Below are 21,509 nucleotides of genomic sequence, written 5' to 3' on the forward strand. Positions count from 1 at the left end.
AGGATAGCAGAAACACAACACTGCCAGAGGAGTTCATCAAAATGGTCAACAGAATCAAAGTTGTTTCCGGCCAGGTGTCTATTGTTGAAGACTGGAACAGCTTTGAGGCTCTTTAGGTGCCTACACCATGGAGCTCATCTAGACACTCAGTGCCGAGTGCTGAGAAGTGTTCTATTTGGCCCTGATCTGGGAAAGGAGCAGCAGCCTCAGCAGAGGCAAAGAACTTCACTTGGGCCCTTCTGCCCTCTCCACTGTGGAAACCAAAGTCTGATCTAGTGAGGTAAAGGACAACGAGCACTAATGACCTCAGGTGCTGGTGACATTCACTGCAATGGGGGAAAGAACAGGAGGAAACAGAACTTCCATCCTTGTGCGAAGAACAAGAAGACTACTGCTGGGCCTTAGGAGGGGGAGGGGACCTAAGCAACTGGAGCCAGGAAGCCAAGAACACAGTGCACGTATGGAACCCAGTGAGAACAGAAGTGGGCGCTTTCTGCTTTTATACCCAATGCCAAACTAAGGAGCTTTGAAAGACGGCTCTCAGGACAGGGAAGGCAGGACGGTCCAGAGCAGAGATTGAATCTGAATCACAGCCCCAAAGGAAGACCATCGATTGAAATACTGAACAGACACCATCTTGTAAACCAGCCCCGATCCAAAGCACAAGGTATCTTCAGAAAAACATGAAACCTCCGTGCAATGATGACAAACAACAGCCAGAGTTACTCCCGGGCAGACACAGCCAGAAGGACATGTCCATTCCAAGCATGACAACGACTTACACAACTTCAGCATGTAACATACGATGGCCAACTTTGAACATAAAATTACAAAGCAAATGCCACACAAACACTCTAAAGAGACAAGTCAGCCTTTAGGTCTACTCATAAAGATATGACACTGATTTATAACTGATAAAGAATTTGAAATAATGATGACAAAAGCATTCAAATCTTGAATGGGAAAAGATGAATAACATGCAGTGCCCAATGGGAGTGTCAGTTTAGAGATGGAAACTATAGCATGAGTAACCAATGTTGTAACACTAGGGGTGGTAGGATATACCACCAATCCCCACCAATCACCAAAGTTGAAACCAGCCTAAGAAAAGAAGAAGACTCTATCTCAAAAACAAAAAAAATATGGATGTAGCTCAGTGGTGGAGCTCTTGCCTAGTAAGCAAGCACTGAGAGGACCTGGGCTCCATCCTCAGTATCATTAAGAAAACTGAAAAAGAAAACTAAAAAATAAAATGCTACACATGAAAAATAATGTAATAACAGGGGTAAGAAGATTGACTAATTCTATGCAGACTGAAAATGACTTTAAAGATAGCAGAAATGCAAAAATTCTACCACTGCTGGAGAATGATGGGTGATGGCAAAGAGTGGCTGTTTCTTCAAGACATAATTAGACTTACTGTATTACCTTACTTGTAGGTCTCAAACTTTGAGTCACATGAAAGTCTCTATAGTATAATCTCCACAGACCAGAAGCAACTGGGCTATCTTTTAATGGGCTGATGGGTAATGGGACGCAGCATGCAGCTTTGATGGAATACTACTCAGTAAAAAGAGAGAAATACTGACTCAGTTTGTAACTCTTCATGTTTCATTACAGCAAAGAGGTTAGACCCACAAAACTACATAATCTAAGATTTATTATTATTATTTTTAATTATATACATAGGGAAATGCATACCTGCAGGCCGTGAATTTTGGGTCTCCCTGGGGCTGGAGTTACAGGTAGTTTTGAGCCCCTCCTCCCAGGACATGAGTGATGGAAACTGAACTTGGGTCCTTTGGCAGGGCAGCAAGGACTCTATGCTATCCCTCTAGACCCCAAAAGCTCATGTTTTATACTGCCTTTTCCATGACATTCTGGAAAGGGAAGCTAGGTGGGTAGTTGCAAAGGGTTATATGAAGTGGCCATGGGATCTGTTGGTGACAGAACTATCCTACATGGAACTGGGCATATGAGCACATAATCCTATACATTTGTCAAAACCTATAGTACTATACACTGTGAATAAACTGGATTATACATAAATTAAATCAAGCAGGACCTGGGTGAGCCAAAAATATAATGCAAGGAGACAATTCAGTAACCACATAATGGAGATAGGAGGGAGGGTCCTGATCACTAAACCCCAGATTGCAAAGCCTGATTGCTGAGAACTATGCACACACTGAACTGTGATTGCAAATCTGTCTCACTGGGGTGCAGATGAGGACCTCCAAAACCAGTCCACCTATGCTAGAGCTGAGGCAATGTGGCCAACTGTAGAGGAGACCAATTATAGACGTAGCCCTGGTGTCTCACTGTGCATAAAGGAAGTCAAAATGAGGGAAACAGCAAAAGCAAGGATAAATATGGGGCGGAACGAAACAGGAAGTTTCGGTATGAATACAAATAGGGTGTGTGCCTATGCACACATGTATTGCCTAATTAAACCCAATGATTGCTGTACAAAGAGGTGGCAGTTGGTAGTAATGAGTACACCAGCCAGTAGCTGGGTCTTGGTTCCTCCAGCAAAAAGGACTAGGGATTCTTAGGGAAATGCATGACTCTGGGGTTACAACTTCTTGGGGAGGGTCCTAAAGAAACGAACTGCTTAGAAAAGACGATCAGTTTGGATCAGACCCGAAAGGCTCTTACTGTCTACGGTCAATACTGGAATCTGAGAGAGACACTGGTTTAGCCACAGGGCCTGCTAATGAGCCCACAGATACAAGTGGATGATGAAGAAAGTAACTCCGTAGAACAACTCAGTTAATAAAGCCACAGTAATGCCACTGACAAGATCAGCATTGGATAAACAGGGTATGCAGGGTTTCAAAGTCCTCCACAGGTATCCAGTACTTATGAAGGGAAGACATTTAAACTTCCAGTACAGGTACTAACAGATGCCACCTTAGACCTGGACAATGTGAGTCAATAATCATGAGCTGAGGTCAACTCCAGTCTCTGTAAGTGTGCTATGGTCACGTGAGACTACCACACAAGGGAATCTGGGTAAAGAGAGTTTAGGAGCTCTCCATGATAGTTTTACAATTTTCATATGATAGAAAATATATTTTTAAAAAGTTAAAAAAAGAAAGAAAAACTGTCAGTGCTTCTGAGTCTTGGTTTTTCTCATAAACGTGACTAGGTCCTCTAGATCCTGTGGTCACAGGAAGACCTCTGTGGGAAGCATCTTCCCACTGTTTAATAGGAGTCAATTCTTAAAATGAATTCTAACTCCTCTACTGATTAATTTCGAGGCACTGAAAATTATAGTATCTGCCCTAATCTGGATTTATGCTCTACATTTTTTTTTTTTAATCATCCAAGAGTAGTGTTCTGCTTCATGCATTTCTTACCCAATGGTACACATGAAAGCAACATGGCTCCACTCTCGCTCCGGCCATCTATACCAGTAGAGAACCCAGCTTTTAGCACGAAATAGAAGCAACACCACCTGATCATAATTAAAGCACTAATTAAAGGTTAGAGCAAGTGGAAAATGCAGTTAATGAGTTTTATTGTTGCACTACAGCTCACAAGTGTCAGACTTGAGATTCAATCCTCGCTGTCTATGCTAAACACTTCCATTCAGCCATATATAAAATTGACTACAGGATGAGCAGAAAGGTCAACAATAGATTATAGTCATTAAGCTAGCTTATTAAAGATACACATGAGCTCCTTGTTTATAGGCAGACACACTAAAAGCTTCATATAATTATTTGATTATATATAGCGGACTATATGAAACACAGTCTCCAAGGAGAACACAAACTAATAATTGAACTTAATTTCATAATAATGCTACACCTTCCTAACTATCAAAGTTTAAGAATGAGTTGTCAGGGTTAGTTGTAACTACAGGATGGCTGCTCTGGACTGTCTTCCTAGACAGAGCCATAAGCCTGAAATGTAGAGAGCACCTAAGGAGAGGCTGGTATTCTTCTTACAGCTTTCTTCCCAGAGTTTGGAGAGAAGGGTGCTTCTTTCTCAGAATTAGTGTCTGGAATTTCCCAGAGGGAAAGACCCTTGTCAAATTTTTGGAAATCTACAAATCATCACCTATTTGTCAAACAAGGCCAATATTTTGGAATGAAATAAAATGACAAGGTGGGTAACATATCTGAGCAGAAGATACAGGTTCCTGGAGATATATAAACAAAGCTCTAAGAACCTTAGCTAGCCAGGCTATAGGAATCATCCCACCTGAGGCCAGCTTGCTTGGCATTGGGGTTATTTCCAGGACATGGGCAGCTAAAACATTAAAAAAGAGTCAACTCAACCCCAACAACTGTTACCCTCTCAGATATGCTAGGGTGGGAGAAGGGCCTTGTACATGGTGGCTGAACCTTATAAACTCTCCACACTTCAACCAGGAATGTAAGTGGGCCCCATCTTGTCTCATACAGGTAACCACAGCTGCTCTGATTTCAAGGAGACAATGGCCATGTCACATCCTGACAACAGGGTTTCACAGCAGGACTGACTCTTAAACAGCCTGGTAAGCTTCCAGAGAAGCCTGCTGGCACTGAATCAGAGGTGGTATCCACAGAAGTGCCTGGTTGGTTTTTATTATTTTATTTAAAATGTTTTGAAATATTTATCTTATGTGCATGAATGTTCTGCCTGCATTATGCATGTATGCTATGGGTATGCCAAGCTGATGGAGGTCAGAAGAGGCTTCAGTATTTCCCTGAAAGTGGATTTACAGAGGACTGGGAGCCATCACGTAGTTGCTGGGAATCAAACCTGGATCCCTTGCAGGAGCAGTACATGTCCTTAACTGCTGAGCCATTTTTCTAGCCCTGTTTGTGGCTTTTATCACTATGCCAGAGAAGATGGCATGGTGAAGATTTGACCACTTCTCCAAAAACTCACGAAGTAGGAATTTATGAAATTGCTCAGGCTATTTAACAGAGTAACTAGGACAGCACTCTCAGTACCTTGGATCACCAGGGCCTGGCAACTCTGGTCACTAGCACATCTGGCTCACTGCCTATTCCTGTAGAGAAGGTTTCGTGGGGACACCGTCAGGCTTGTTTGTATGCGGCAGTACAAATGGAGTTTGCTAATGGTGACACATAGCAGAGACTATATGGCCTGGCATGTGTGAAATATTTACTATGCAGCCCCTTACAGAAAAAGGTTGCTGGGGTCCAGTTGTTTGTATCATATTACCAAGTCGAAATCAAACCACCCTTCTATGACAGTTAACAGATACCCCACCTTACACAGGGAGTTAGGAAGCTCATAGGGCTGGATAGCATCCAAGTCAGCATGTGAACCCCAGTCCCCGTCACGATTCCAACACGATAGCCTGCCTTCTTCCTATCATACTGCAGCTATTACCATTTTGGTGTATATAACAGGAAGATAAATGCTATGGCTTTCCCTTCTGTTGCCATTAGAGGCTGTAGAAAAGACAGAAGACATCCACATTTGCTTAATAAATTCATAAATAAATGGCTCTTAAAAGCTCCACACCATTTGTTCATCTAGAGACATTCTTCACTCATTGTAAATGTTTCTAACACACAACTCAATTTTTAGATCACAAGAACTATTCCTCTTATGCATATGCAATTTAACTTAAGGGGGAGAGGGGGGAAGGAATCTTTTAACATAGCAAAAGGAATGCTTACATAAGCTTGCAACAAGACTTTCCTGAAGTTTATTTGGGAAACAACCTTCTTCCCAAGGCTGCCAGGATGAGCCATAATCTGTCCCCCATCACTGCCAGACAGTGACACCTGCTGGCTGAGCTGAAGCCAGAGCCGGCAGCAGCCCAGAAGACAGGGCCCCCTCCCCAACTCTTTCCTTATTATAGCTAGTCTGGTTTTGTTTTCCTCCTGGGTCAGGAAATCCAAGGTTGAAAGCCAAACAACAGCAACCAGGGGGCACATTTTTATAAAGCCTGTGAATAATAGTTCTATTTAAATTATGGAAACAACCTATATGAACCCAGCGGGTCAGAACTGCAGATCTGTTAGTGTTAGGCAATAAACCGAAAGACCACCCTTGATGTGTTGTTCATAAATAATTGCTATCAACACTGTATTAAGTATACATCTTAAGGGCCATTATGGTTTCATATTCTACAAAGAAACTTTTCTTAAAAGCAATGAATGGGTAAGAATTCTGATGCGGGAGTCTATAGGCCTCATTTAGAAGGAAAATATTGCTAGTACTTTTATAAAACGCACTAATTGTTTCTACGGGTAAACATAATACAGGCTTTCAAACCTGCGGTCTGAATCATTATCTCATGCATATAGGTCAGTACTTAAAATTCCACTGAACAGCATGGTTCTCCCTGCACTTGCCCTTTGAGGCTGCTGGCCCTGTGGTGGCAGCTGAGGGCACACATTAACATTCCTTGTGTTGAAGTCTAGCTCTCTGTTGATGAAAACATTCTTTGGATCAAAGGCTGAAAAGCAAATTGCTGGTGGCACCACTTTGGATACAAAGGTGCAAACTGAGACATATCCCTTAATACCCTCAAAACACTGGGGCAAAAATTCACGAGGCTCTATCATTTTATATGGTAAGAATATAGGAATGTGCAGTACGAGGGCTGGAAAGGACCAACTTTCCATGAGCATATATTGTAATAATAGCTTACATTGCTAATTTGAAGCTAAGTGGAAACAACTTCTAAGTTTCAAATGTCCAAATTAAAATGGCTGGTGTACAAAAATGTCTATTTACCTCTGCCTGACTCACCTCCCTGAGTTTGACCACTGAGAATGCCATCACGGATTCATGCACCACACATTGAAGAGGAAGCCTATTTGGCTAAGACAGGTAAAAATCACAAAGCGCAGGGGTCTCCTGCCCTGTCTCACCCCATGTTCACCTTGACCTTCAATGAACACTGTCAATGGAGAATGTGCCCAAGAAAAACTCTCATCTGACTGACCCCTCGGGAGTGATGCCATCACAACAGAAACAGCTGTGGGTCCACAGACTAATCAGAGACTAAAGAGAATGCCCTGAAGACAGTGGAGCGAAGCTGGAAGAAATGTAGAGGAAAACCTTCAGTGAAAACCACACGGTGACCAGAGAGCAGGTGCTGCTCTTCCGGAGGCCCAGAGTTCAAGCTGCAGCACCCACGTCAGGCAGTTCCCCTCTAACTCTAGCTCCAAGGGACCAGCGTCTTTTCTGGCCTCAAGAGCACCGCACACGCATGTACAACAGTCAGATAAACATGCATACACACAACAACAACAAAACTCAACAACAGACAAAACAAAGCAACTGTAAAGGAATAACTCGCTGAAAACATTTATAAACTTGAAGTTTTCCCAGAGAGCTGTGCAGTTGACCAAGATATTACCAAACACTGATGGTGTTTAAACAATGAAGAACAGAAATTGTGCAGGTGCATGTGAGTGTAATGTGTCTTCATTTAATGAAGAAAAGCTCAGACATCTCTTGGTAATGATTATTTAAGTCCTAGAGAAAAGACCAGTGTGATAACCAGGACCCTAAATGTGCCTTTTAAATGTAAAAGCACTGTTCTGAGGCTTCTGGAAGAGTCCACTCTCCTGAATTATGTCCTTCTGTTTGTTTTCAAAGACTTGTCCCATTTCCCAAGTCTGTAATAATCAAGACCTAAAAGTGGAGGGTCACTTTCATGTATCCCCCCCGGCCCTTGTGTGTTAAGGTCGGCGATTTCCATGGGTGTGTACAAAACATAACAGTTCTTCTTAATTCTCTTCGTTCTTTCTAAGAGTGTGTGTATGTGGTGTATACATGTGTGCACATGTTTGTGTGGTTGTGCTCACCTGCCAAAGGTCAGTGTCTGTTCTTTTCCTGGACTGTTTATAGTTGGAGACAACGTTTATCACTGAGTGCTCTGTCAGCTACACTGGCCAGTCAGCAAGACTCTGGGAGGACAGGAATGCACTGCCATGCAGAGCATTTAGGTTAGTTCTGGGGATTTGAACTCAGGCTATCATAGTGTACAGCAAGCACTTTCCCTACTGAGCCAGTTCCACAGTGGCCTAACAGTCCTTCTTTAAGAACTGCAGGCCCCTGGGACTGACATAACCACCAGCCTGTTGGTACCTCCTCGTGAAATCTAGAGAAAACCTTTTGTTTAGAGATTTTTAATTCTATTTTATTTTATTGAGACAGGCTATCCCTAACTGCCTAGGCTGGCCTGAAAACTTTTGGGTTCAGGAGATTTTCCTGCCTTGAGCCTGCCATATAGCTAGGACTGTAGTGCGCCACCATACTCAGGATGATGATGTCACAATTTTCCAGTTACCCCAGACCTGGGTTTCCTGGTACTGGTTTCTGAAAGGACATATGGCTCAATCTGGCTGCTTCTTTAATTGCTGCATTACACAGTGGATAGCTACAATCTGTTGTCAGGATTAAATAAAAGATTTCACCTGGGGTGAGGCACAAACCCAGGGGATGAAGGAACTCACTTGGTCACTTCAGATTTCTGGTTTTCACTGAGCGCAGCCTGATGTCCCACAGTAGGAAGAGGTCTCAGCCAGGACAGAGGCCTCTGAGGGCTGATGGGTAGACTGAGGATACGTCATGTGCCTAGCCTTCATGAAGCCCGGAGTTCCACCTCCGGTATTGGGGCGATGAAGACACCATGACCACTGGGGACAGTGAGGGGTGGCACAGTGCTGACTGTCATGGAATATACTCGGGCCTTTCGACCTATTCATTATCTCCGCGCTGCATGGACAAGGACAAGTATGAACACATCTGTCCTCCAGGAGCCTTGGTCCCATGGCTTAGCTACTGGGGGTGAATCCAGATGTGGCTCAATGGCAAGGATGCCTAGGGTGTCCCAGGAGGAAGGCAGGGTAGACTTCTCCTTCCACAGCTTTATTGGAAAATGCCTTGGTGTGGGGCTGGGTAAGTTAGGCCTTCTGGACAAGGGACTTTTTGGGCAAAGGTGCCCAAATTAAAGAAAAAAAAGAAGGCTTTGGAATGACAGAGGATGTAACAGGCAGACTGAACTACACCCAGGGAAGGGGTGGCAGACCTGGAATGCTGTGTGAGGGAATTCAGAGTGGGAAGCAACCATCTGAGATTTAAATTTGACTTCTCATTGGTGTGAGCCTCAGGGTTTCCGCTGGGGGCCATGAAAATCAACTGCTTTATGCTTTCCTACCTGCAGATCACTGTTGGCAAGACATCCTTTGTCAATACTTTTATTCTAAATAGCTAACATTACGTATGCTGTTTCTTTAAGAAAGTTGTTTTGATTGGCTTTTGTTTTATGTCAACAAAGTGCTTGCAGTCTCCTTAGACTCATATATCCTGCTTATCTGCTTAAATCTTGTACAATTTTACTTTCTCAAATGCTCTAGAAATGTGGAGCACAGATCTTCACCTGTGACCCTGGGGTTTGCATTATTGAGGGTGGTGGTGATGCTGATAGCCGGTGCTGCTGTTTTAGTTTAGCACTCATGTGCATAGTGACTGACGTGACAGAGGAAACCCGGAGTAACACTCGTGTGCAGTAGTGACTGACGTGACAGACAGAGGAAACCCGGAGTAACACTCGTGTGCAGTAGTGATTGACATGACAGAGGAAATCTGGAGTAGGTGGATGCTTTTCTTAACAAAACAGCTAGCTCAGGGATCAGATTCCTTATTCTCTGCCAGGCAGAATTTCCCCTTTGGGTGGAGAACAGATCTGGTGTCTTTTGGTGACTCTAATTTTCTGTGTGCATGTATAAATGCATAAAGACTAATTTGGAATCTTGTTCTTTATAAGTTAGGGAGCATTGTTTCCTACAGAATGGACTAGAGGAAAGGCCCAGCCCTGACTCGATCAGCCTTGAATGTTTCCATATTGTGAACATCCAAAGGAACAAATGTTCTTTGTAGGAGTTACTGAAAAAAAAAAATGGAGCTTATCTTTACTATTCTGGAGAGATCATTATCATAGATGAAAATCCACAATGTCAGAGAATTAAAACTTCTGGTATTTTGATACAATGGTCAAAACCCAACAAATTAATAAACATACCATTACCTTTGTAATACCTAGTATTAATCTGGACTTGTAACAGAAACATTACAGACAGTTGAAAGGTAGTAATAGTATATTACAGTTCTCATTTGATTACAACCTGTACAAGCACTAATAATCAAGTATTTCCTATTAGATCATATGGCATTTCCCCCTCACCATTAATTCACTCAACAACTGCGTACTACCTACTGCCACTAGACAGTGAACAAAAACCAAAACCCATCCTCATGTAATAGATCTTCTACTTGTTAGGAATGTGTAAAACACACACACACACACACACACACACACACACACACACCTCACACCACCACCCCATCCTCCTACCCCATTCCCCTCCCCCCACCCCATCCCCACACACATACACCCCCCATACCCCCCCCACAGCAGCATGTGTAAAGAGGGGGCACACTCCAACAAAAGAGAAGGGGCATGAGCCATGACGGCAGCAGGAGAGCTCTGCTTTCTAACTAGAGGAGGAGGCTCCGGAAGGCCTCACTGATAAGGGGCCTCTTAAGTACAGAACTGCAAGACCAGGGTGCTAAGCCTCAGCGTCCAGTGTCATGGGAAGGAGTGCCCAGGCCTTGGGGCAGGAACTGCTGGCTGTGTTCAGTCAACAGCCAGGCCTGGCCTACATGGTTGAGGCTGAGTGAGTGAAGGAAGGAGGGCCAGGAGCCAAGCCTCAGAGATAGGGCAGCGGGAAAAGTAGAGATGGCATCTTGCCTTAGGAAAACAGTTGGGATAAGGCTGAACCACACACCACTCAGGAGCTACGAGAACCCACGGGAGCACTGGCAGACAGGCTAGGGTGCAGACTAAAGAACTAGGATTTTGAAGATATTTGTGTCTCCCCCCCTCGCCCCCCAGCATGTACTATATGTGTGTAGATGCCCACAGTGGCCAGGACAGTGGTCAGATCCCTTGGAGCTGGAGTGACAGCTGGTTGTGAGCTACCAGATGTGGGTGCTGGGAACTGAACTTCGGTCCTTTGGAAGAGGAGCAAGCGGAGATGGTGAACAGGCAAGTTTAGAGATGGTGAACAGGCAAGTTTAGAGAATGGACAAAAGACTGGAGGAGATGGCCTGTAGGAGGGAGCAGAGGAAAGAGAAGGTCAGCGGCCTCAGCCCTGGGAAACATCTGCAGAGGCTGGAGAGATGGAGGAACCAGCCAAGGAAATGGAAAATGTATATCTAGCATATTCCAGGCTACTGGGGGGCTAAAAATTGGTACAGCCTCTGAACAAACAGCCCTACACTGGAAGTTTCTAAGTCCTGCTCACCAAACATTTAGAAAGCTAATGAGAAAAATCTCAATCTATAGAGAGATTTCTCAGGCTGTCGGAGAGCTTCCAGTACAAGCAAGAGGGCCTATGTTCGGGTCCCAGAACAACACAAAAACCAGGCGTGCTTAGTTTTCCCGTCAACTTGACACAAGCTAGGGTTGTCTGGGAAGAAGGAACCTCAACTGAGAAAATGCCTCCATCAGATTGGGTTGTAGGCAAGCCTGGGGGCATTTTCTTGATTAGTGGTTGATGTGGGACAGCTACATTGGGTGATGCCACCCCTGGGCAAGTGGTTCAGTGCTGGGTAAAAGAACAGGCTGAGCAAGGCACAGGGAGCAAGCTAGGAGCGTTCCTCTCCAGCCTCTGCTTCAGTTCCAACCATCCAGGTCTCTCTCTTCAATTCCTGCCTTAAGCTTTATGATGGGCTGTAAGCCGTAAATCTGAAATAAACCACTTCCTACCCAAGTTGCTTTTGGTCAGGGTTTTATCACAGCAGCAGAAACCTAACTAGGATCCCAGACATGCACATACCTGTAACCTTTCTGCCACTGAGGGTGAGGGGCAGAGACACAAGGATGGCTGGAGCTTGCTGGATACCAGTGCAGCTCCAGGTTCAATGAGACCCCGATTCCAGGGAGTAAGCAGGGAGTGACAGAACAGCACACTTGACGTCCTCCTCATCTTCCCACGAGCATACACATATGCCTCTTCACCACACCCAACTTGTACCACCACACATACAGATCCCACCTGTAACTATAACCATCTTAATGGAGTGCAAGTTCTGTAGAAAGAGTATGAGGCCTAGCATCAGCCATTAAGAAAACACACAACTATTATCAATTATTAGCCATTTGGGCTGATGGTCCAATTGAAGACAGTCTAATTGGTCCAATCCAGACAATGATATACTAAAGAGGTAGGAGAAATGGCAGGCTCCTTCTAGAAAATAATATTGAAAGAACAGATACTATGCTATTAATCTACATACAAAGTACTATTTTTTTTCTGCAAATTAAAAACACCAGCATGAAGAAAACCATATACTGCTCATGAATATAGATATATGGTATATGAGTTGGAGAGAAATCCTGTCTGTGATGGGAGAGGAGAGCAGCTGGAATGGATCAAGGGAGCATGTGGTGCTTCCAAAAACATTTACTCAATGTATGAGAAGGATGAAGTAGATGTGAGAAAATCCTTATAATCATGAGCATGAGCACATGTGTATTTAAAATGTTTATAATCACCATCAAGCATGAACTCACATGTATTTAAAATATTTTTAAATGGAAAAAGTAGAATAATAGAAAAAGCAAGATCAATTGTTTAAAACAACTAAACACTGTAAGCCTATAATAAAGCCAAAGGGAAGACTGTATTTTGTTGGCACAGCAATGGAGAATTGTCAGCCTCCCACATGACACAGCACTTAGGATTTATCACTTGTACACTATGCTTTACTATTTGTAAAAAGCAGACAAACCTCAGTACACTTCCCATAAATACAGTAATCTGGAAAAAGGGAAACTGAAGAAAAGTCAAGCAGCTTGCTTTTCTGGGAATCATGCTATAAACTTTGAGTTAGAACCTAAGGGCAGCTTTGGAATGAGAGAAAACTATGAAAGTGAATGGGCAGATGTGTACATGGGCCAAATTCAGTCCACCTAATCATGTGCAATTTCCAGAACTACACTTCCTCGCAGGTTCAGGATGTAAGAACCAGCTTCCCTTAAGAATTCAGAGGAGCCTGCCCATGTTAGCTCATTCTCTGGAGGCTCATCTTGAAGTAAAACAGCAGAGTACGCAGTGGTAGCATGGCTTGTTACACCTTTTCTTTACACCTTTTCTAGTCAATGGCTGGGAAATACCCTCACTCAAATCCTTATACATCTGCCCAGCCTTTTAAATTGGAATTGCTCTTACTACCCAGACCAGGTCACTGCTCGTGCACATTCAGAAATTGATTCAGGGTGATTCACTCAGTTGGATTCAGTGAGTTGATAAATTCTTGAGATAAAAACAGAAACTCTACAAAAATATACTTCTCTACTCTGATTGGTCAGAATGGACTAAAAGGCTTGTTTTTCCCTCTAAACTGGTCAGAAACAATTATCTACATTTGTTAACAGTATGAAGGAGAAAATACCTTCTCAAAACAGTAAGTATTTTCAACAAATAAAATGTTTTATCCTCAAACGCTTATAGTACCCACTTCTTGTTCTTTTTACTAGGGAGACGTGGGGCTTAAGAGACTGAACCCAGGCGCCCAGCATGCTAGGCAGGCACTGGACCACTAAGCCAGCCACACTCCCAGCCTCTGCCATCACCAGGAGCAGCGGTGACCTCCAGGCACTGAGCTAAATGCTGAGTGTGTCAGAGAAGCTGAGAGCTAGGCAGTAGGCAACATTCATGCTCCACTCCAGCAGCTAGCGGGGAGAGAGGGAAACTGGGAATAATCACACACGGAAGATGTGTCAAAGACTTTCAGAGGAAACGCCTAAGGGGTCAGAGAAGGAAAATGTTTCTGGCAGGAGAACACGCGGGGGAAATCAGACAGGGTTTCCAAACAGCAGTGGGTCCTGCTACATCTTAAAGAAAGCAGCAATGTGGCCAGGGCAGGCTGGGGCAGGGGTGAGGAGAGCAGGGTGCTGGGGCAGGGATGAACCAGAGAAAGGGTCCTCTAGACAGGCAGAACATTCCAGTGTGAGCCTGGGCGACAACGAGGAAAGGGAGACTGGGAAAGCAGACAGTATTTTGAGGATTCTCAGGAGATTTGCGCTTTATATAGGCAAATGGGAGCCAACTCAAAATTCTGGCGAAGGTCCGGCATGACTAGACACATGCTTTGGGAAGGTTAATCAAACATTTAAGCTTATAGTTTTGTATGCTAACTCTTCCACAGTAGGACAGGAGAAGTAGGTAGAAAACAGTCTATGAAAACACTGATCAGGAGCCTATCACACAGGTAAATAATAATTAAAACAAACCACTGCAAGGGGAATTGAGCCGTATCAAGTGGGGCTAGAAAGGGGATGTGTATGTGCAATAGTATTCTGAAAAGCACCGGTGACAGCTTACCTGATTCTTCTGTGTCTTGCTCATCTATTAAACCCACCGAGATGCCTAAATCCACACACTTCTTGCTATGTGCCTTGGACTTCATGTGTTTTGTCAGATTTCCTTAAGGGAAAAGAATGTTTATTAAATGTATGTAGTATTATTCTGCTACTGCATTTGTCAATTCTGGAAAATTCTATTCTTACTTCAAACAAACATATATACTGTTTAAACAATTCCAACAACTATAACTGTATAAAAGAAATCACTGGTATTTCTAGTTACTTGCAATGACTTTTGTATTTACTAGTGATAGACAGCATTTTGTTTTCAAATCTGGTAGCTACTTTTGCCTGTTGGGACCTCCTCTCCAGTTCTTATTTCTCGAGAGTGCACACACTCCATGTCTCTTTCAGAGTGCACTCTGGCCAGCAGTTACTGGCATGTAACTTATTCACTAGCTCCCTTCCCTGCATGCGTTTTCACTTTCAGTCCATCTTCAGTAATATGGCCTCCCATAGAATCCTAAGGATCCCAAGGTGTAGAAGGATCTCTACAAGAGTTTTCTACCTGGGACCTTATCAATGTCATTCACTTCAGGACACTTTCAATTGCTTATTTCCCATATGGACCAAAGTCAATGGGAAGGAGAGTCAAGTGTACTTCAGGGGCGCTGACAGGCATTAAACCCCAGATCTACTGGCATGAATATTGCCTTGACGCCCCTATGATGTTTTAACCTCATCTCCCCTATGATGTTTTAACCTTATCTCCCCTATAATGTTTTAACCTTGGCTCCCTTATGATGTTTTAACCTTGGCTCCTTATGATGTTTCAACCTTGACCCGCCCATGATGTTTTAACCTTGGATCCTCTATGATATTCTAACCTTGGCTTCTTATGATGTTTTAACCTTGACCCTCCCATGATGTTTTAACTTTGTTTCCCCTGTGATGTTTTAACCTTGACCGCCCTATGATGTTTTAATAATCTCCCTACCTTTCTGGTTTTTAGTTTCTCCTTTATTCTGGTACTTGGACATTCAGTCTTAAAGTTTGGATTATTGATTATTGATGACTATTCTGGGTTGCTTTTGAGCATCATTAACAGCATTCCTTAGGGCACAGAAGGGAGAACCCACTCGGCACTGTGACCTCCTGAGCTGAGCAAATGTGTCCAGAGCAGCTCCAGGCTATCTGCTCTGGCAGCTGACCGGCCACCTGTGTGAGTGTCTCAGGTCCACAGGGCACACCTGCCTGGACTGACCAAGGATGACAGAGAGCAACTCAGGGTCTCCCGAGATGCCCAGCCATCCTGAATGGATAGTATGATACCTAAAAACACTGCTAACCAAGGGCACACTATCTCTTTTGAGAAAACACAGGGCAAAATTTAAATACTGAATTTTGGGGGCAGGAAAAAATTAGAAATGTTTAAAATGTTGGAATCCTTGTTCCAAGAGTTGGGCTTGCATTAGAAGCCCATGCAAATCTGTTGGATTTATACAGCTTCAATTTCTTGATAAATGCAGAGTTTGTGAAATTGGCCACAGCTGTACATGCCAATTCTGGCACTATCAGGTATATTCTTGTCAAACAACCACACAGCATCCCAAAGCCAAGTGCTTAAGAAGTCCAAGTCGAAGATGCTTCTGAAGCGTGTGATTGCTAAGAGGTATTAGCTGCTGCCAGGTGTACCCCCCAGATAAGACTGGGCTTAAACGCTCTTCCTGTGGCTGACATTTACATTACACTGAAAAATATGGCAGAATGTGAAGAGTCATTAAGACACACAGGGCAAACTGGTTTTTATTATATAAATCTCTACTTTTCTGTAAGAGTGTCATTAAAAAGTAAACAAATAAATGAGTGGTTAAATGGCCCCTTGCTGTGGCTGAGATCTCCCTATGCAAGTCAAAATGCTTCCATAGTAGTAACAATATCTAAAACAAATTAGCAGGTTCACTAGTCGTTCTCTTTCAAAGAGCTTTGGTTCCCAAGACGGACAGACAGACAGACAGAGCAAGGTCTGCGCTAAGAAACTAATATAGAGCTATGCTTGGGCGGATTGGGGAATTTAAGTTTTTAATATATATATATTCTCTCACAGTTTGATCTATTACTTTATTGATCACCTCCCTAAATAGTTTAAAAAACAAAACCTATGCATTTACATGTGTAGGATGTATTCATTTCAGGTTATACCTTGATCATCTCACCAACACTGTTACATATGTGAAATTGTTTTATTATAAAGGTTAGCCTTGATATATGTTCCTGTTCTCACATCGCAAATTAACAGACACTTCTTAAGTCACAGTGACCACCAATGAAAGAGCAGAAAATTGGTTAAAACGTCCTCCTTTTCCGGCACTACTGAGGACTCACCCTGACTGCTGCCTCCCTGACCGTCTCCAGGCAAAGGAGCACCTACATCACTAGCCCAGGACTGAGGACTCCTCTCACCCCCAGACTCACTTGGAACTCTGCAGAACTGTTCCAAACCTTCTGAAGAGTACTTTCTTTCTCTATGATCCTCCTTAAGACTCGTCTGTTGTCTGAGCTAATGTAAACACACCCAGTTGCTACAGTTGTAACTTTCTTTAAATGCCAATAAATCTGAGCCAGAAATGCACCCAACAGGCTAAAGAGATGATTAAGCTTTATCAAAGAACTATAACAACAGCCAGTACAACATCGCAAAAACAATAAAGGTAGATGTGAACTCAAAAGGAAGTTTCAAGAAAATGATCATTTTTTACGAACGCTGCTATGTAAGTCAGGCATCCCCATGGTTAGACTGCTTTGCTGAAGAAAGTCCTATTTTGTAAAGGACAGTGCATGACATTGTCATCTTTAATGACTGCTACATAATGATCTGTGAACAAGGAGTAAACATTTTATAATAGCATATTCATTACACATAACAGGAAACCTGTGCGGAGTAAAATTACTTCGTCATGAGGGCTTATGCTTTAAATAAACATAAAACAGAAGCACGCTAAGTATAGTTTTAATGACTATTTCTGAGAGTCAATAAAACATTTAATAGTAGAAATGTTTAAAAACTTTAAATCTGAAATTTAATATAATTTGGATTACAGTTTATCATAAATGATGGCTATTTATGGCTAATAAAATGAGTGATTACAAAAATTTTTTCTGATTATTATTTAAAACTCTTCTTGAATCTTTTGGAACCCAAATGAATTTACTTGTGATTGCAAAAACTTACCTCCCTTCTTCAGCCCCAAAATTAGTATTCTGAAAATATGCTAGTCATTGTTAAGGAATTATATTTCGGGGAGTAAAATATAAAAAGAAACAGCCAATTACTTTTACTTATGGATATTGTAAAACCCTGTAATTAGAAGTATTTCCCTCAAAGGGTCTAGAAACATAAAGAACACACACCACAGAGCTGACGGGCTGTAACTTAGCCCATGGAAGCCATTTATCCTTGACAGAGACAACATATAGCCGGACCTTGGCCTCCTGTATAAAGACACAGGAGGTCCACAGCAATAAGCATGGCATACCTTTCGTCTTGAAGGAGAAGTTACAGTATGAGCAATGGTAAGGGCGGACATCTGTGTGGGTTCGTATGTGTTTCTTTAACATGCTAGGTTTCTTACAACGGATTCCACATTCTTCACAAATGTACTTTCCTCGTCCCCTGCCTCGGACGTACACATAATCCTCATTTGACTTGTATCTAATTTAAAGGGAGAAATGAGCAGGGAAATTGGACACTGTGTCTTTGAGAAAATATTGATGAAACCTCAACCTAAAAAATAAAGCACAACTTTTATACACAATCTACAACGATTTTATGTACATTTAAGAAAGAAGATTCCCAGTTCTGCATCACACCTCAAGTTCTGACAGCTAATTCTACTTTAGTCATTCAATGTGACATTTAATTCTTAAATATTTCCACAATTTTAAGATGCAGTTTGAAAGGGTTTTTTTTCACTGTTAAATTCCACACAGCGACTGTAAACTCTGAACTATTATCAAGCTTTGCCTGACACTGGCTCTTTTAGCTTGTTTTTCTCATCATAACTGACACCAGCTCTCACAGCTTATTTATTATTCTTGAACTAAAACAGGAAGACAGCAAAAGACGATACCCATCTCTGAGAAACTTCCCAAGCCATTCCATTCTGCAAGTCCATGTGGAAGTCAGGTTCACTCTGAAGCTATTCTCACAGAACTTCCGGATCTACATTTTTTCCTAGTCATCATTTCTTCTATCAAAATGGAATTACTTAAGAGAATACTAACGTGCTGTCAGGAAGATTCTGTTAGTTAAGAAACCTTTAAATAAAATCATCACTGCCAGGTCTGCATTCACATGACAGCAAATGTACATTTAAAAGGCGAGTTTAAATGTACATTTAAGAATAAAATATGTACTTGCCCTCCATCAAATATTTTAATTCTTCTTGGTTCACTTTTGATTAAGGAATTTTCTTTATCTTGCTCACTGTTAATTTCAGAGTCATCTTTATTGCTGAATTCAACTACTGAGGACTTGTGATTACCTATTGCTCTCTGAAAGGGAAAAAACAAAAAGAGAAACTAATTTCATTAAACTGGAAACACAAACACCATAATGTTTCACTAGCAATTAACATAACAGAGTACAGACAAGTGGTCAGCTCAATGACGTGGACTCCAAAGGGGCAGCAGAAGTCAAGGCCGTCTGTTCCCTTTCCTCCAGTCTCCCACCACAGTCCATGATACCTCAAGTGAAACAACTGCCTTCCCTGGGGGTTCAGGAACTTCACAGAAAGCCTTCTTTAACAGACTAAACAGTCTTTATGCTTTACTGGTCACCTGTACTGCAGTTTAAGTCTATTTCTTTCTTTCTTTCTTTTTTTCCTTCAAGACAGGGTTTCTCTGTGTAGCCCTGGCTGTCCTGGAACTCGCTTTGTAGACCAGCAGGCTGGCATCAGACTCAGAAACATCTGTCTGCCTCTGCTCATGATTGTTGGGATTAAAGGTGTGCACCACTACTGCCCAGTTAAGTCTATTTCTTAAAGAGTTATTTCTTTGGAGATGGAAGCACCTCTGGATTACATACAGTCTCGGGTCCCTCCAGGACACCACTAAAACCCTTCAACGTGGGAGAGCCACCAAGGTGGAGCAGAAGCCCCACTTGCCTGTCTCCAGCCTGCCTCTCTCCCATTCCTTTGAAGCGGAACATGGCTTCCCGCTCTAGAACAGCTCACAAAAACCAACCAATGGTTAGCGTGAAAGTCAGGTCAAGCCAAAGTCAGAGTGAGGGCTGACAATAAGATCTTTGGAAAAGGTAAACAGACATCAAATGACAAAGCATGTACAGCTACCCTAGAGGGACCCCCGCCTTAAGCTGTACACAAGACTTCATAGGGCTGTGCCACCTGGTCAAAGCCAAGTGCTAACAGCAAAAGCTACGGGCCCGGTCTTTGCCTTCACTAGAGGCACAACGTCCGTCAGGAAGAGTTCCGTTCCTGCAGTGGGACTCAGCAAGACTGGAGTGACTTCCTTCCACAGAGAATGTGCATCGTGGAGGAGCGGCTGTGTCCACTGAAGAGTGTCTGGGAGCCCAGGCCTGATTATGGCAGCTGCAAGCAAAGGCTGCTGGCCACTCCACAGAATGGGAGAATGGCGATTACTAACATGCTCCCCTGTATACTGCGGAAAGTGCTTTTATTTCACTTTCTAACATCTGCTCCTTTCCACCTGGAATCCTCAATGTGCCACCATATGGGTTCTACACAACAGACAGGTGCCCAAGCCTCCCAAGCCACTTGTTCATGGATTCAAGTCTCCAGAGACAAAACGTGCAGAACACAGGCTCTTGCCTCATCTTTCTCGGACGTCACTACTCTTAACAGCTCTTAAAACACAGTCTTTTGAGTTGTGCTCGCTACCATTTCCCTCTGGGGCTCTCCTCCTAGGAACAATTTCTCTCTGTTTCCTGAGCAGACTTTCTTCATCATCCCTCCATTCTCCTCCCTCTGAGCAATCACAATCATTCCTGCAAGCTGACAGACCTCTGGACAGATCTTCCACCTGCTGTTTCCCCTGAGAGATTTGAAATCTAAGTACATAGTACCAGGACTTCCTCCAAGGCTTTTAAACTCTCCCCTTGGGTTCTAGAGATGGAAAGAAGTATCTTTTTGGGGGGGTGCCTGTCCTAGGTCTCTCTCTGTAGACCAGGCTGGTCTCGAACTCATAGAGATCCACCTGGCTCTGCCTCCCAGTGCTGAAATTAAAGGCGTGTGCCACCACTGCCCAGCCTAGAAAGGAGTATCTTACACATGCTCAAGACTGAGGTACAGCTTCAGCCTGGGAGAATCATGTTCATTGGGACATTATGAATATAAACCAAGACCTGCTTACATTCTCATGGGGAGGTGTGGCCCAACTAAGGCTCTAATTTAGGGAACCTGGGGTCTAAGAAGTTCCAACAACAAAATCTCCGAGTCTGTGGCTGCAGCTTCCTTCCCTGGCATGGATGGTTATGCATCACCATGTACAGCCCTTGTTTTTACCTGTGTTGTCAACTCCAAACTTCTTACAAAAACCTCCAGGCCATGCCAGAGTCCCTGCTGTCTTTAACTCAACCAAATTTCTTCTCATTTTCACGTGATTTAAATATCTACTAATTAAAAAAACCTCATTTGTCTACAGTATCTATCGCTATTATCATCACCATCGACCCCACTGAAGTAGCACCACCTTGGATGCCTTCCTGTATCCATGACTCCACAGAACAGCCATGTTAGAACTATGCAAACTTCTACTGAAATGCTAATACCACTAATATTTCATGTGGATAGATTCATAAATACTTACAGAGCAGTACTATGTGCTTGTGAGCCTGCCGAAGTCAAAGAGTTCATCCATAATTCTGAATGACCAGAGCCTAATGTAATACTTATTTAACTGCTTAAATGACTTCCCCATTTTATAAAGCCAACAGTTCTTATGAGAATTCAACACATTGCTCCAAATTATAATGTCATGACTATTCTATAAATCTTGACCAAATCAAATAATCCAGGCATGAGTTCTTTTATGCGTCTTTTTGGCAGTAATTAGTGGCTCTCAGTTTACTTAGAACACCGCAGTGGGCATGATGAGAGCAGAACAGTCT

General features: G+C 42.9%; 1 protein-coding gene across 5 annotated transcripts in view; it reads right to left on the reverse strand.

Annotated features, from left to right (window-relative positions):
- Hivep1 (HIVEP zinc finger 1) overlaps positions 1-21,509 on the reverse strand; it is a 143,602-nt gene that overhangs the window by 6,693 nt on the left and 115,400 nt on the right. For all 5 annotated transcript variants that reach the window (XM_037205773.1, XM_028867755.2, XM_028867756.2 and 2 more), the window contains 3 exons: positions 18,783-18,916; positions 17,899-18,074; positions 14,382-14,483 (listed from right to left, as the gene is read on the reverse strand). In XM_037205773.1, the coding sequence (XP_037061668.1) occupies positions 14,382-14,483; positions 17,899-18,074; positions 18,783-18,916 (412 nt within the window). The remainder of the gene's footprint in view (positions 1-14,381; positions 14,484-17,898; positions 18,075-18,782; positions 18,917-21,509) is intronic.

This window comes from Peromyscus leucopus, chromosome 5 (genome assembly GCF_004664715.2).
Source record: "Peromyscus leucopus breed LL Stock chromosome 5, UCI_PerLeu_2.1, whole genome shotgun sequence".
NCBI classification, from domain to species: Eukaryota; Metazoa; Chordata; class Mammalia; order Rodentia; family Cricetidae; genus Peromyscus; species Peromyscus leucopus.